The sequence below is a fragment of the Saccostrea cucullata genome, unplaced genomic scaffold (genome assembly GCF_032062105.1).
Source record: "Saccostrea cucullata isolate Sc308-1 unplaced genomic scaffold, CSIRO_AGI_Scuc_v1 ctg1106, whole genome shotgun sequence".
Taxonomy (NCBI): Eukaryota; Metazoa; Mollusca; class Bivalvia; order Ostreida; family Ostreidae; genus Saccostrea; species Saccostrea cuccullata.
This window is the reverse complement of record NW_026934077.1, coordinates 73,152-87,412: the sequence shown is the minus strand read 5'-3', so window position 1 is coordinate 87,412 and position 14,261 is coordinate 73,152. Positions and strand designations below refer to the sequence as shown.

The 14,261-nt window shown below is 33.2% G+C and overlaps 1 protein-coding gene and 1 pseudogene across 1 annotated transcript; one reads left to right on the top strand and one right to left on the bottom strand.

Annotated features, from left to right (window-relative positions):
- Positions 1-113: 113 nt before the first annotated feature.
- On the top strand, positions 114-7,145 carry LOC134239904 (uncharacterized). The gene is made up of 10 exons (XM_062722038.1): positions 114-271; positions 394-484; positions 876-970; positions 1,237-1,339; positions 1,692-1,907; positions 2,725-2,971; positions 4,453-4,533; positions 5,070-5,374; positions 5,850-6,014; positions 7,011-7,145. The coding sequence occupies exons 2-9, from the start codon at positions 454-456 to the stop codon at positions 6,011-6,013; spliced, it is 1,242 nt and encodes a 413-aa protein (XP_062578022.1). The 5' UTR covers positions 114-271; positions 394-453; the 3' UTR covers position 6,014; positions 7,011-7,145.
- LOC134239903 (uncharacterized) lies at positions 6,138-7,943 on the bottom strand (annotated as a pseudogene).
- Between the last annotated feature and the right edge of the window lie 6,318 nt (positions 7,944-14,261).

Genomic DNA, 14,261 nt, shown 5'->3' with positions numbered 1-14,261 from the left:
AGGGAATCCAAGTTTAACGCTGCAATTTATAGGAAAAAATGTGTTGAAGAACCACTTGGCTAGTAAAGCTGTGGTTTAATTGGAAACATTCTGGGATAGTGTGGAGGAGTATGCTTTACTCAAAGAAAGGAAGTTTATAGTTGGAGAGAAGACCATCATAGATTTGCTGAAGAGAGTTAAGTGTGAGCAGTGTGAAGGGGGGATAATCTCGTCTAGTTTTGAAGAAGGGGAGGCTATTGCAGCTGGAATTAAGTTCAAGTACAAATGTGTTGTAAGATTTTTAAATTAGAACATTGCTTTATTTTCGCAAAAATGATATATGCCTAACGTGTTATTTGTTAAATATTGCCAAGATTGGTCTTCCATTTCACACTGTATTTCTATTAAATTTAGAATGGACATCCTGGGAAATGGATTTCAACCCCATTTTATGGAGGTAGAAGTTTCATCAGCATGATATTGCAACTTATGGTGCTTTTATCTGGTTAGTTACTAGTATCTGAATTGAAATTTCATTTTAAAAATTCACTCAAATATTTTTTCAATGAATACCAAGAATGAAGAAGGGTACATGTAATAAATAAAACATTGAACATTATTCTAAACAAAGTATTATTTGTATCATCCTTTATATGCTTTTTGTCAATTTTAAATCAAACTATGACTATAAATTTTCGCAACTAAGAAAATATTCTCTACAAATACAAATCAAAATGATCGATTCACAGCGATAAATATTTACACAGTAAATTAGGTCTTGTAACTTGCAAATATATCTCGCATGCCAATGAAAGCTGGTTTATAGTAATTGGTTTAAGTGTGCAAATTTTCATTTTTTCTTCTGATATAATTATTGTTTGAAAAATCTTTCAAAGGAGCATCGTTTGAACAGTTTGCCATAGGAGCAAAGTTTGTGAATTTGGTGATTGAGAGTGCCAGTGATTTTTACAAAATGCAGCGCCAGTATAGAGTAAGTACCATCAGTATATTTAATGTCGAATTAACAAAATCCTCAACAATTAAGTTTATTTATATTACAGACAAAAGGATGAGGTTAAGGGATGGTGGAGAAAAAAAGTCTATATAATACTTTTAATTCCCTTCACACACCCTCACATACAAAACACTTGGCCCTCTCAGACACTCTCTCCAAAACAAACACACCCTTTCCCTCACATATCTATATGTGTAAACATCAGCATTTATTTTTGTATATTGTACGTACTTATTCTGTAGGTTGCAATAGCGAAATATTTTAAAAGCCATATGGAGAAAATGAGGAGATCTTTAGGAGGGTTGCCTGTTAGTGTTGCAGTGGATGTAAGATATGATACTCCAGGTAATAATTCATATACATCATGTACATGTATACTGAGGAGTCAAAATATAAATAAACATCTTCACTACCTAAGTGTTTGAATCATTTACCTTCATGTAGATGACCAAGGGAGTGATGAGGGTGAATGAATTGGACACTTGACTAGCTAAAATTTTTGTTTTTCCTCTATATTTATCTTAAGGATTGTAGAAAAAAAAAAATTTGACAAGTGGTTACAATATACACATGTACATGTATTATAATTTATGAGACATCATTCATTGAACAAATCTCACTTTGTGCAAGAAGAATTATGAAGAAATTATTTAAATTCATCCAAAAACAAAATATTGAATTTTTTATTGCTTCCTAGGTTTCTGTGCAAACAGATCTACTGTTGTCTTTATGGATGTTGACAAGAAAATCATTATCCATATGGAGGTAGGTGACTCGAGGGAGGTTGATGGGAAGAGCCAACGAATGGAAAAGCTTCTAATTGAACGAGGCCTCACTTTCCTGGTTTCAGTTTCACCAATTGTGGTATGGGAAGTGATATCTGACGCCAGTAAAACAGTTATTTCTATTTTTAGTAAGTTTTTAATTTATTTATTCATACACTTTATTAATTTCTTTTTTGATCATTTCTCCAATGTATTTACAGTATTCTCAATCCATCTCATCATGGGAATGAATTTTATATCCCTTTTAGCTCACCTTAGGTGAGAGCTCAAGTGAGCTTTTCTGATCAAATTTTGTTTTAAGTCCTCTGTCTGTCTACCTGTCTATCTGTCTGTAAAATTATTACATTTTTCATCTTCTTCTCCACAAGCAATGGGGCAATTTCAACCAAACTTGCCACAAAACATTATTTGATGAAGGGGATTCAAGTTTGTTCAAATGAAAGGCCACAGCCTCATTCAAGAGGAGATCTATTTAGTTAAAGTAAATATAGAAAAATCTTTGAAAAATTTCCTCTCAAGAACAATAAAGCCATGTTTAATCATTCTTAATGGAAACATCCTTAGGTAGAGAAGATCCATGAATATTAAAATCCGGAACTGGTGTTGGACCAAAGTTATGTATAAATAAGAAAATAAGGGATATAGCAATTAAAAACGTTTCTTTCAAGAACATGTTCATCAGGGCCAGTCAATCAATTCAGAAGCCTTTTTCAGGTAGAGTAGTTTCAAATGTTTTATTTCGAGGTAGAACAAGGCACAAGTGAAAATATTATGTTTGAACCACATTTATATTTTAGCTTATAAGTGCTGAACTGGGTTTTTTTCCTGTCAAAACTCTTCTGGTGAGTAATGTGGCTCATGGGCCTCTGTTTTACATTTTTACCTCAACTTATATTGAAACTGAATTTAATTTAGTTTTATTGAAAACAACCATTTATTTTCAAGAATCTGAGCCATTTCAACACCTACAACACAGTCTAGATGTATGGCACAAATCGAAAAGACTGGCATCTACTCTGGGGGACCTGGCTAAGCAATCCACCTTCAAAGCACTCCTTCCTTGGATCAGACCCATCACAAACCATTTTTGGTGGTGTTGCAGTACATCTCAGGGAAACACCAACAAACTTTTGAAGAGATGGATGGCAATATTATACCATGTCAACAACAAACATATTTGGCCTGGAGGAAGGTATTAATTGTTAAATAATTTTAAACCTATTTGCATAGATATCTCTTGTAAATTTATATGAAAAGAAGATTGATTGCAAAAAATTCATTTTAAAAAGATCAATATTTCAGAATCAATGTCTTTAGATTTTTAATGTACCTTGAAACATATGCCCTCTTCACATGGAGAGTTTAATTTGAATTAAACGTAAAGTTACTGCGAATTAGCTTCACTTTGCATTCACTTAGAGAATTTAATGCAAATCACTTAGAGAATTTAATGTAAATTATTTTAATTAAAATTAATTTACTGTGCATGAAATTACTTTGCATTAGCTCTGTGTGAACTCTAAGCAAAGGTAATTCGAATTAAATTTTGATGCATGTGTAAGGCCAGAATTAAGTCAAAGGACACATGTTGGTGGTTTTATATATATACATGTATATAGGTTTTTATGCTGTATTTCATTCAAAAATTGAGGGAAAGTATGTTAATCACTAAAATCAATAAAAACCTGTAGTCACTACATGATGTATCAAAGGAAGGTTCTGCATACATGACGTGATTTACAAACGACGTCATAATAGACTTACTGACGCCTGACTGTAGAAGAAAAAATTAAATTCGCATTATAGTTTACTTTGTAACTTTGCATTAGCTGTCATGTAAAAGCAATTTAATTTGCATAATTTGATTTGCATTAGTTTACTTCGCATTAATTTATTGCAAATTAAACTCGTCATCGTGAACAGGGCAACAGTTTGGTAGGATTGATTATATGTATATTGTTTATAATCCCTCTCAAGAATTTTCACTCATATGGAAACCCCACTACTTGCTGATGGAGAGCTACAAATTTTAACCTATACTCAGCATTGAGGGCCATTGAGCAGTGAGAGCTTTTTGTGCCAGCACCTAAGAATTCTGCTTATATGTTCTCATATGAAGAACCGTTCTCCACATCCTACATTTTGATTTAATTCCCCAGTATAAGGATTGACATTTTAATTTTCAACTCAAGCAAATGATCTAACCACTGCACCATGCAGACAACTCAAATTCATAGAAAGATAATTTTTATCTGCTTTTCGACTTGAAGTTTTCAATTGTACCTGAACCGTAAACATGATATTTTGGTAATCTGTCAATTTTAAATCATGTAAAAGTCAAGGTCACTTGATTGTTGATTGTTGAGTTCCTTCTCAATTTCAATTTCATTGATTTGAAAACTATGATGGTTTTTTTCCCCACAAGTTTGTTTGAGTTTTGATTTGCTTAAAACAAAATCACTTAATACGAAAATGTCTACCTCTTTCAACAAATTCCTGCATGGCTTTGGTTGCCATAATATTTTTAATATCTTTAGCAGTTAACCCAGATTGACAGATTGTACATACATATAGCAAGTAAAGTTTCTGTAAAATACATAAAATAAAAATTTTAAGGTAAATTCTTTTGAGGTATACTTGGTGCCTAAAAAAATTTTGTGTGTAATATTTTAGATGTCGTCATCCTGAGGGATTACAAAATCCAGAAGGGGCTAAATGGCTGAAAAAAGATTTATCAGCATACAAGGAGTTAAGGTAAAGGTGTTTATTCATGCATTGAATTTTACTGAAACAAGAAAAAAAATTATTGAATAGATGTAAACGTTCAAAATTTGGCACTGCTCTCAAATTCAGAGATTTTTTACCGGGTGGTAAATTCCAGGTGAGGGAGGAGCTTATTTTGTACAGGTGTGAATGCCTTGGGGGTTAGCAGTCTACCTGTGGCCATCTGTCTCCTAATCCCTATAAACAGGAAGTGATTTAATACACAGTGAAATAACCCAATTGGCACATCACTAATCAATGATTTTGTGACGTACGTAAACCAGGCTATTTTGACGATTACCATACTCTAGGAAGTTTTCTTTCAACAAACATAAATCATATTGTGGGAAAATGCATAAGTTATCCGAAAAGATGGAATGTGATTAAAAAACATGTCGATGACTGTGAAATATGAAGTTTTGTGGCCCAATCGTATGATGATCTAGAATCAATCAGATAACACATTGTGTAGATTAATGATAATGAAATGTAATGATATCTTATACACATGTATTCTTATTTTACAGAAAGGTAGTTTTGAACAGAGATTGGTGTGGGTCCATGAAGTACTACACACACTGTAGACAGACATGGGCTGTGGAAAACTTTTTTAGCCACACCCTCCTCCACTACTGCCCCAAGCAGAATTCCTTCTCTTATGATGCATATCATATACGAAACATGCTAGCGGTTTTAGACCACAACAACCATGTTGGAAGGGCAGTACGTGTCACGGAGGATGGACAACCCTATGCTCAAGCACAGGTGTCAAGACGGACAAAACAGTGGGTTGCTTATGAGAAGTGTCCAAAAGAATTCAAATACATTCCAGGCAAGGATCCTTTTAGTATTACAAATCCATTTTTAGGATTAGTAAAATGATTTAAGATTGATTGATATAGATATTCAAAGCCATAATATCCACAGGATTCGACTTATCTTTTTCCCTATACATTTTAAATGCCCATCTATTACTGTTTGTTGAATAACTTAAAAGTTAATACCATATATATCCTTTCTTTTGGTAGTGATCTATTTTTTTTTTGGGGGGGGGGGGGGCAATCTCTTTTAATTCACAAAATATTAAACAGGCAGAAATTATTTCAGCTATTTTGTGACATAAAAGCATTACCCTCTTAAACCAAAAAAATCTTCAATTGTAAAAAATAACTTGCACAAAATAAAAACTGTACTTATTTAACACTTTTTCGCAAGATTTCCAATGCAAAAAAAAAAAAACAAACGAATATATGGTATAGTATACCAGTATAACATGATTGTACATTGTACTCTCTTTTTTAATTCAGAACTGATGTCTGTGTGCTTAAGGGAGACCTATGGTAAACCGTTGCACACTTACACAAACAGCGACAAAGAAATAAGTTTAAGGTCTTCTCAGCCTAACCTCTCTGGAATGATCACTCCATCCTCAAAGACTCTCTTAGCATGTATGAAAAGCAGGAAAAAATAAGGTAATGCATGTTGAATTTTAGTTGGTCATTTATAAGCAAATATTCTTTTTAACTTGATATATAAAAACAATTTGGATAACATTGACATAGATATAACATTATTTAACAAACATCAATCAATCAATATATCACATGGGCCCAATAATCATACATATAACTATGTCTAAACATAAGTAGATACACGTACTTGTTCAATCAGAATCTGAATAAGCAGAATGGTACCCAGTGTATTGCCTATTACTCTGGGGGAATCTGAGGCGCACTGTATGTGTAACACAGGCTGGTACTGGAATGCGTCTTCCAGCACCAAGACGGCATGTTGCAACAAGATAAAGTTTCTGTATGCCTGATTTCTAAATTTGGACATACAAAAGCTAGGGTCCTGGTTGGTTTGGAAGCTCCAATTCAAGATGTTGGCAATCTCCAGCACATCATGCCTCAAGCACAGATTGCGGAATTCTGGCTTTGATGTCACGCATGGAGATTGTCTGCAGCAGATGTTCATGCGGGGGTCCTCATAAATCTGACATCCTCCACATGGACACCATGGCACACTTCAATTGGAGCTTCCTGAAACCTGTCCAGAACCATGTTGCTGTCCAGTTATAAAAGGCTGCATTAATTCAGGACAAGCTGTTATAGCTCTCTTTAGCCTCGTCCTCATTTCTTCTGGGGTCATGTTGTCAACTGCAGCCTAAAAGTAAAATTGAACATGACAGTAAATGTTTTGAACATTAAAAGTTACTACAGCAAAACTTGTTTAGTAAGATTATGAATATTGTGAATTTACAGATATAGCAAAGTCATTTTGGATCCCCAGATATATAAATTTAGTGACTTTCTTATACAGTTATAATGAATTACAGATATAGAAAAGTAATTTCACAGTGACTTCGTTATAACCGAGTTTTATTGTACATGTATATGAAAAATATGACAATATATATAAGATTACCATGAGATTGACACATTCCACCTCATCTCTTGTATTTTCAGGAGATGCCTGGGCTGCCATAACCTCATTCCTGCTGGGCTGGTCTTCATTCTTGAAATTTCTTGCACTATTTGCAGCATATGGATGAAGACGAACCTGAAGAAGAGAAAATGTGAAGGATTTAAAATAATAATATTCCCTTCCGATCTAGGAGGACCTCAACGTGGTGGAAGGGTGAACATCATTAAATAGATGGCCAACACTCCTAGGATAAATGCCCAGTTGTAACACTTACTGTAGCATTTGTCTTAAACTGACATGTTGGATTCATGCAGTTAGTGCAGCCTCTCCTTTTGCAGGCACAGCTTTTGCATTTGCCTCGGTTTTCACAAGGACAGCATTTCTACAAGAAGGAATTCTTTGATTTTTTAAAAACAATTTCATATTGTAAGTGTTTTATTAAACATACCTCGTAATAAATATTAAACAAGAAACTGTGTATTTTAATATTTTCATGGTGATTAAAACAAATGTGTTAGGCCAAGCTTAAAAAATGTTTGCATTGCCGACCTATAATATCTAGGATGGGTTGGTAAGAAGATTATTATGCACCTTTCACATTTTTGGTGCATAAAAGAAATTGGTGTACTAAACATAAAAAAGCCTCATTTGTTAGAAACCAGTGATTGAAAATGAAAAAATAGAAAATGAAAAAGCTTCAATATCCCGAAAACTTGAAGAGAAATTTGGGCCATTGCATTTTTCAGTTGATTGGTAGGCAATTGCAAACAAATTTTTATTGAAGGCCTAGCTAAAATTTATTAATTAAAAGCAAAGTTGAAATATATATTACATAGACTTGTATACATAGGCAGGTCCAGGATTTTTTTTATTGGGGAGTCTACTGTATTATGGTTTAAAAGTTTTCTCATCCAATTGCAACCCCTTATCATGATGTAACCCCCTTTATTTCTGAACTTATGTGTAGAATGTGAAGATTTAATAGACCTTATTCAGAATTTCATTTTTTAAAAAGTGAATAAAAATAATAAAATTACATCTAAAATCATAATAAATGTGGAAAGGTAATAAATTTTAAATCGAAATAGTTTTTTGTTCACAATGATGACAATTTTGAAATTGTGACTTCTTACAGTATAACACCCCTGCAGGTACAGCTTTAGCATTCAATCATCACATTTTGTTGGGTATCCATTTGTGACCACAGGTACCTGTGTTACTTATTTTTTTTTTAATAAAAAATCATACCCTTCCATTATAATAAACCTTGTTTGCAAAGTTACAGAACCCCTCGAAAACAAAATATATTGCAAGTGAGTTTTTTTTTTAAAGTTCATACTTTAAATCAATCTTGGTATTTCTTTTCTTATTTCATATGTTTGTTATTTTATTCATTGCACTTGCAATAATTCAGTATTTGAAACAAACGGATTTTCAATTACTTATTCACAGATGATACAAGGTGAAAGAACATATTTGATATTGAAGTGTCATAATTTATATAGTTTTTCAGGTTGTACATCTGTAGAATATATTTTTAACTGGAGTTTAATAATTACTTCTTAAAAGTTCAAAGAGTATAAAATTATATGTATAGCAAAAAAAGAGGGTGCATTTCATAATGCAAAACTTGAAGAAGTGGATCCGCCTATTTATTTTTTTTTTTTACTTTCAATTTCACACACAATAATGACATCTCCCTACTCAATGTTTAGAGAGCGCTTGTTTTATAGACCAAGCGCAAAACCCACCCTGATTTCATTGTTGTGTTCGAATGGACTACGTGCACGGAGAAGATGTTGTGGACACATATTACTTTGTCTTTGTACTGACTTTTTATGTATCTTATGCATGCATTTATGCATGTTTGCATGTCACTGACCTGTGCAACTTCTGCCATGGTTCTTTTGTAGCTCTTTTTTTACGTATGTAGCAACGCGTACAAATCAGTATAACTGTCGATTTGGAGAACAAAGGCAAGGTAGTATTGATCTACACAGGTGGAATCTGAAACGCGAAATGCATTGAACCGTGGCGCGAGTTGCTGCTTATATAGCAGTTCCAAATCTGAATCAAATGAGAACTAAAATGGCGGATTTAAAGAGAAATATGGCGGACAACGATAAATCTCTTTCTTTTACGAATCGTGTTCAGCTTTAAGAGACAGTTTTAACAAGATAATTTGGTAGCAAATAATGCTAAAAAATAAATAGGTCATCAGCCTAGATTGGTGCATCAATCTTTGATTGGCATATTTTGGGAAAACATTGTCATTGAAAATACCTTTGCAAAATAAATTGTGTCGTTTTTTCCCCTAAATCTTCAATTTACTTTTACAGTAAATAAAAATAATTTAAAGTTGTTTAAAATTCTAAGGATGGTGATAAAGTAGGATTTATGTGTAATAAATGCGTATAATACCCTAGCGATTGTCTCAAAGTACGATTTTTGTAAGCCAAGTCCCATGGGAATCAATATCTAAAAGCCTGATTATTTCAAAAGTTAATATTTTCTTAGCATTCCTGTAATTAACTAAAATACTTGTATTTATGTACCTGACATAGTGTTTGTCAAATTAAGCTGGACCTATGTCCGAAAAGTCTTTGTGTGAAATTTTCAAGACTTTGACATTTCCTTCCTGACCACTTGTTCTTAATTTTTAGTATTAAAAACAATACCTTTGTATGCTTATTATTACACAAGGGCTCGTGCAAAAACAGTGTGAACTGCTAAAAATAGATTATTTTCAGAAATTATTGTTCTACTCTAAATGTGCGCCAAAAAGTACCAAAAATGTCAAATCACATTCTAAATCAACAGGTATTTAATTTATATAACTTGTATCTTTAAAATGAAAGCAAATTCATTCTAATCAATGAAAGATATGGAAATAACGAACAGTATTCAATCTCAATCCCGCATGAAAAATTACAAAGGAGCACAAGTATCATCCCGTTTTTTGTTGTGGTATTTTTTAAAATTCCGACATGAATCACAGGCAATATCTTAACAAGAGGCCCAAGGGCCTTGAATCGCTCTTCTGATAAATTGTACAATCTATCACTTCTATTTGAAGCCTCTAACCCTGAGTATCCTAAGACCCAAGTTGCATCAACTGACAAAGTTTGATGATTCTTAGCCAATAAGGACTGAAAATATTTTAAACAATAAAGCTATAAAAACCATAAGTACATCACAGTAACCTATATTAAGATTGAAGTTTTCTGAGGACTCAAGATGCATTAATAAACAAAGATTGAAGATTCTAAGCGAATAAGTATTTGAGATATTTAAAAGAAGGTCACCGTGACTTACTTTTTTGTTTACATTCTTTGAAAACCCGAGATACATTCTCTAACAACCAAATATGCATCAACAAACAAATTTTAGTAATTCTAAACCAGTTATAACCATAGATACTTAAATAAAGCCATAAAATGTCAAAAAATTAGGTCACCATGACCTACTTTTTGGACATCATTCTCCGAAAACCCAAGATGCATCAACTTACAAAGTTTGATGATTCTGAGCCAATAAGTACTGTAGACACGTAAAAACCATAAAATGTTAAAAGTAAGTCACCGTGACCTACTTTTTGGTCGTCACTCTCCGAAAACCCAAGATGCATCATCTCACAAAGTTTGATGATTCTAAGCTAAAAAATACCTAATATATATGTATAAAGCTATAAAATGTAAAAAGAAGGTCACTGTGACCTACTTTTTGGTTGTCACTCTCCGAAAACCCAAGACGCATCAACTCATAAAGTTTGATGATTCTAAGCCAATAATTACCATAGATATTTAAATAAAGCCATAAAATGTCAAAAGTAGGTCACCTTGACCTACTTTTTGGGCATCATTCTCGGATAACCCAAGATGCATCAACTTACAAAGTTTGATGATTCTGAGCCAATAAGTACTGTAGATACTTAAAAAAACCATAAAATGTTAAAAGTAGGTCACTGTGACCTACTTTTTGGTCGTCACTCTCCGAAAACTTGAGAAGCATCATATCACAAAGTTTGATGATTCTAAGCCAATAATTACTGTAGATATTTAAATAAAGCCATAAAATGTCAAAAGTAGGTCACCATGACCTACTTTTTGTTCCTTATTCTCTGAAAACCCAAGATGCATCATCTCACAAAGTTTGATGATTCTAAGCTAAAAAATACCTAATATATATGTATAAAGCTATAAAATGTAAAAAGTAGGTCACTGTGACCTACTTTTTGGTTGTCACTCTCCGAAAACCCAAGACGCATCAACTCATAAAGTTTGATGATTCTAAGCCAATAATTACCATCGATATTTAAATAAAGCCATAAAATGTCAAAAGTAGGTCACCATCACCTACTTTTTGGACATCATTCTCCGAAAACCCAAGATGCATCAACCTACAAAGTTTGATGATTCTGAGCCAATAAGTACTGTAGATACTTAAAAAAAAACATAAAATGCTAAAAGTAGGTCACTGTGACCTACTTTTTGGTCGTCACTCTCCAAAAACCTAAGAAGCATCATATCACAAAGTTTGATGATTCTAAGCCAAAAATTACTGTAGATATTTAAATAAAGCCATAAAATGTCAAAAGTAGGTCACCGTGACCTACTTTTTGTTCCTTATTCTCTGAAAAACCAAGATGCATCATCTCACAAAGTTTGATGATTCTAATCCAAAAAATACCTAATATATTTAAATAAAGCCATAAAATGTAAAAAGTAGGTCACTATGACCTACTTTTTGGTTGTCACTCTCCGAAAACCCAAGATGAATCAACTCATAAAGTTTGATGATTCTAAGCCAATAATTACCATAGATATTTAAATAAAGCCATAAAATGTCAAATGTACGTCACCATGACCTACTTTTTGTTCGTTACTCTCCGAAAACCCAAGATGCATCAACTCACAAAGTTTGATGATTCTAAGCCAAAAAATACCTAAAATACTAAAATATTACCATAAAATGTTGAAACTAGGTCATCGTGACCTCTATTTTGGTTAAAAAATTTTAAAGTCACAAGATGCATCTGCTGACCAAGTTTGATGATCCTACGTCTAAAGGTAATCAAAATAAGCCTTTTAAACAATTCAAAAACAAATTCCTGCAAAATACAAAAAGTAGGTCACAGTGATTTACTTTTTCATAAAAATGTTTTAACGTCTCAAGATGCATCAATTTACAAGATTTGATGATTCTAAACATCTCAGTGTCTGAAATAATTGGATTAATTGTTTTAAAAAGAATAAGTCATAAAGTTCAAAAAGAAGGTCACGGTGACCTACTTTTAGGTTGACGTTGTTCAAGGACCCAAGATGCATCAACTGACAAAGTTTGATGATCATAGGCCTTAAAGTGCCCGAAATATGCCTTCAAATCAATTTGAAAACAAATGCTTACAAAATTTAAAAAGTAAGTCACCGTGACCTACTTTTGAGTTAACATGATGTGAAGTCCTGAGATGCATCAACTTACAAGATTTGATGATCCTAGTCCTAATAGTAAGCAAAATATAAACATTTTCATTAATTGTAAATTTAGGTCAACTTTGAAGTGACCTTGAGACCACGCCCTTTGCCCCAGGGTCATGCCTTGAACAATTTTTAATCTTCAACATATCCTGATCATTGTATGTAAGTTTGGTGAAAATCTGCCTGGTGGTTCTGGAGAAGAAGATTTTTTTGCAACCAGTACTTTTGGTTTTGTTTTCCTGATTATCTCCCCTTGTTTTAGGGTCCCAACCCTTATTTTAGTATAAATGGTAGCCCTTGGGCCAAGGATACCCTGTGACAAATTTGACACAGATTGGCCAAAGGGTTCTTGAGTTATGGCCCATATTCTGAAAAGTTAACGCACACCGCACGACGCACACCGCACAAATGGCCATAGCATTAGCTCTTTGAGCCTTTGGCTAAGAAGAGCTAAAAATCTTTGTGTGAAAATGTTGTAATTCATATTTTCTGAAAGAAATGACCTCTCTCTGTATTTTGACAAAGAAGAAAGTATACCTCTATGATAAAATTATCGAGAAATTTGACGTTTACTTTTATTTCCGTACTCTTTTGTCATAAATATTGACCTTTCTGCACTTAAAAAAAAGGTAAGTAGGCACTGACAAACATTTGAATATGACATTATTTTACAAAAAAAGAGTATTTTGTTTTGATAAAAAAATTTTAAATAAACAAACTATATGGTCCATGATCACTTTTGATCCATTCCACCGATTTTTTGTAGGGGTACAAAAATCGGAGTGGTTAATGTATCCGAATGGACGATGACACGAATCAAGTCAGAGTCTTTCAAATTTTCTGTGGACATCTGTGATGATCGGTTTGAAAGATGTGATGGAAAATGTTCGTGTATTTATTTTACGCGAGACACGGTGGTAACAAAGGATACATGGCGCATAGAGTTCAGGGTTGGGACGAACAGGATCGTATTTGATAGTTCAAAGTTGCGCTTTCCTGAAAAAATGAAATGTCCACCCTCTGAGAGGTGAGAGTCTTTCCCTCTCTCGTTTCTAGATTATCTTTTTCTTTGTTTCCGTGACTAGTTATGCAACATACACTTTTAAATTATTTTTTTTTTTCTTCTTTGAGGGCTGTTAGAAAATTATTGAGACATTGAGTATATTTTGCTTTCTAATGAACGTCTTTCGGTAAAAATTTGCATATATGTTTGACATACACTGAAAATTAATAAAAGCAAAAAATATTTTACAATCAATAAATATTTTCTGTACAATGGTATATAAATGCCTCATCAGTAGGGGTACCCGGAGCAGTCTCGAAATCAGATATTAAAAATATGTAACAGCAACGTTCTAACTCTTCGTGGACCCATTATAAGAACGAAAATAATTCTGTTTATGTATATAATTTTTCAGCTTTAAGTCAAATTGATGTTGTGCAACTGTGTTAGAATTTTAATCAGGAATACGGAGATCATAAAAGAATTAAGTGCGGTAAAGCAATCTGCTGAGAACGAAAAAATGGATTTTGACGACAAGGGCGGAGCAGGGAAGATACCTTTAGTTTAGTGTAGCGCAATGTAGAACCCTTTTCCAGACTCAATGACCTGCTAAAACATCAACAACTAGAAAAAAATAATGTGTTAGGGTTTGTTAATTCATTGGTATACATTTTTTTTTCAATTAATTCAATCAGAGCAAAATAAAAAGCTCCGGACGACCATCAGTTATTACGTACGGTATTAACATCGTTACGGTATTAAAGCCGCGTTGCATAAATCGGCCCGTGGGGATCCGGGTTAGAATAGGTCCT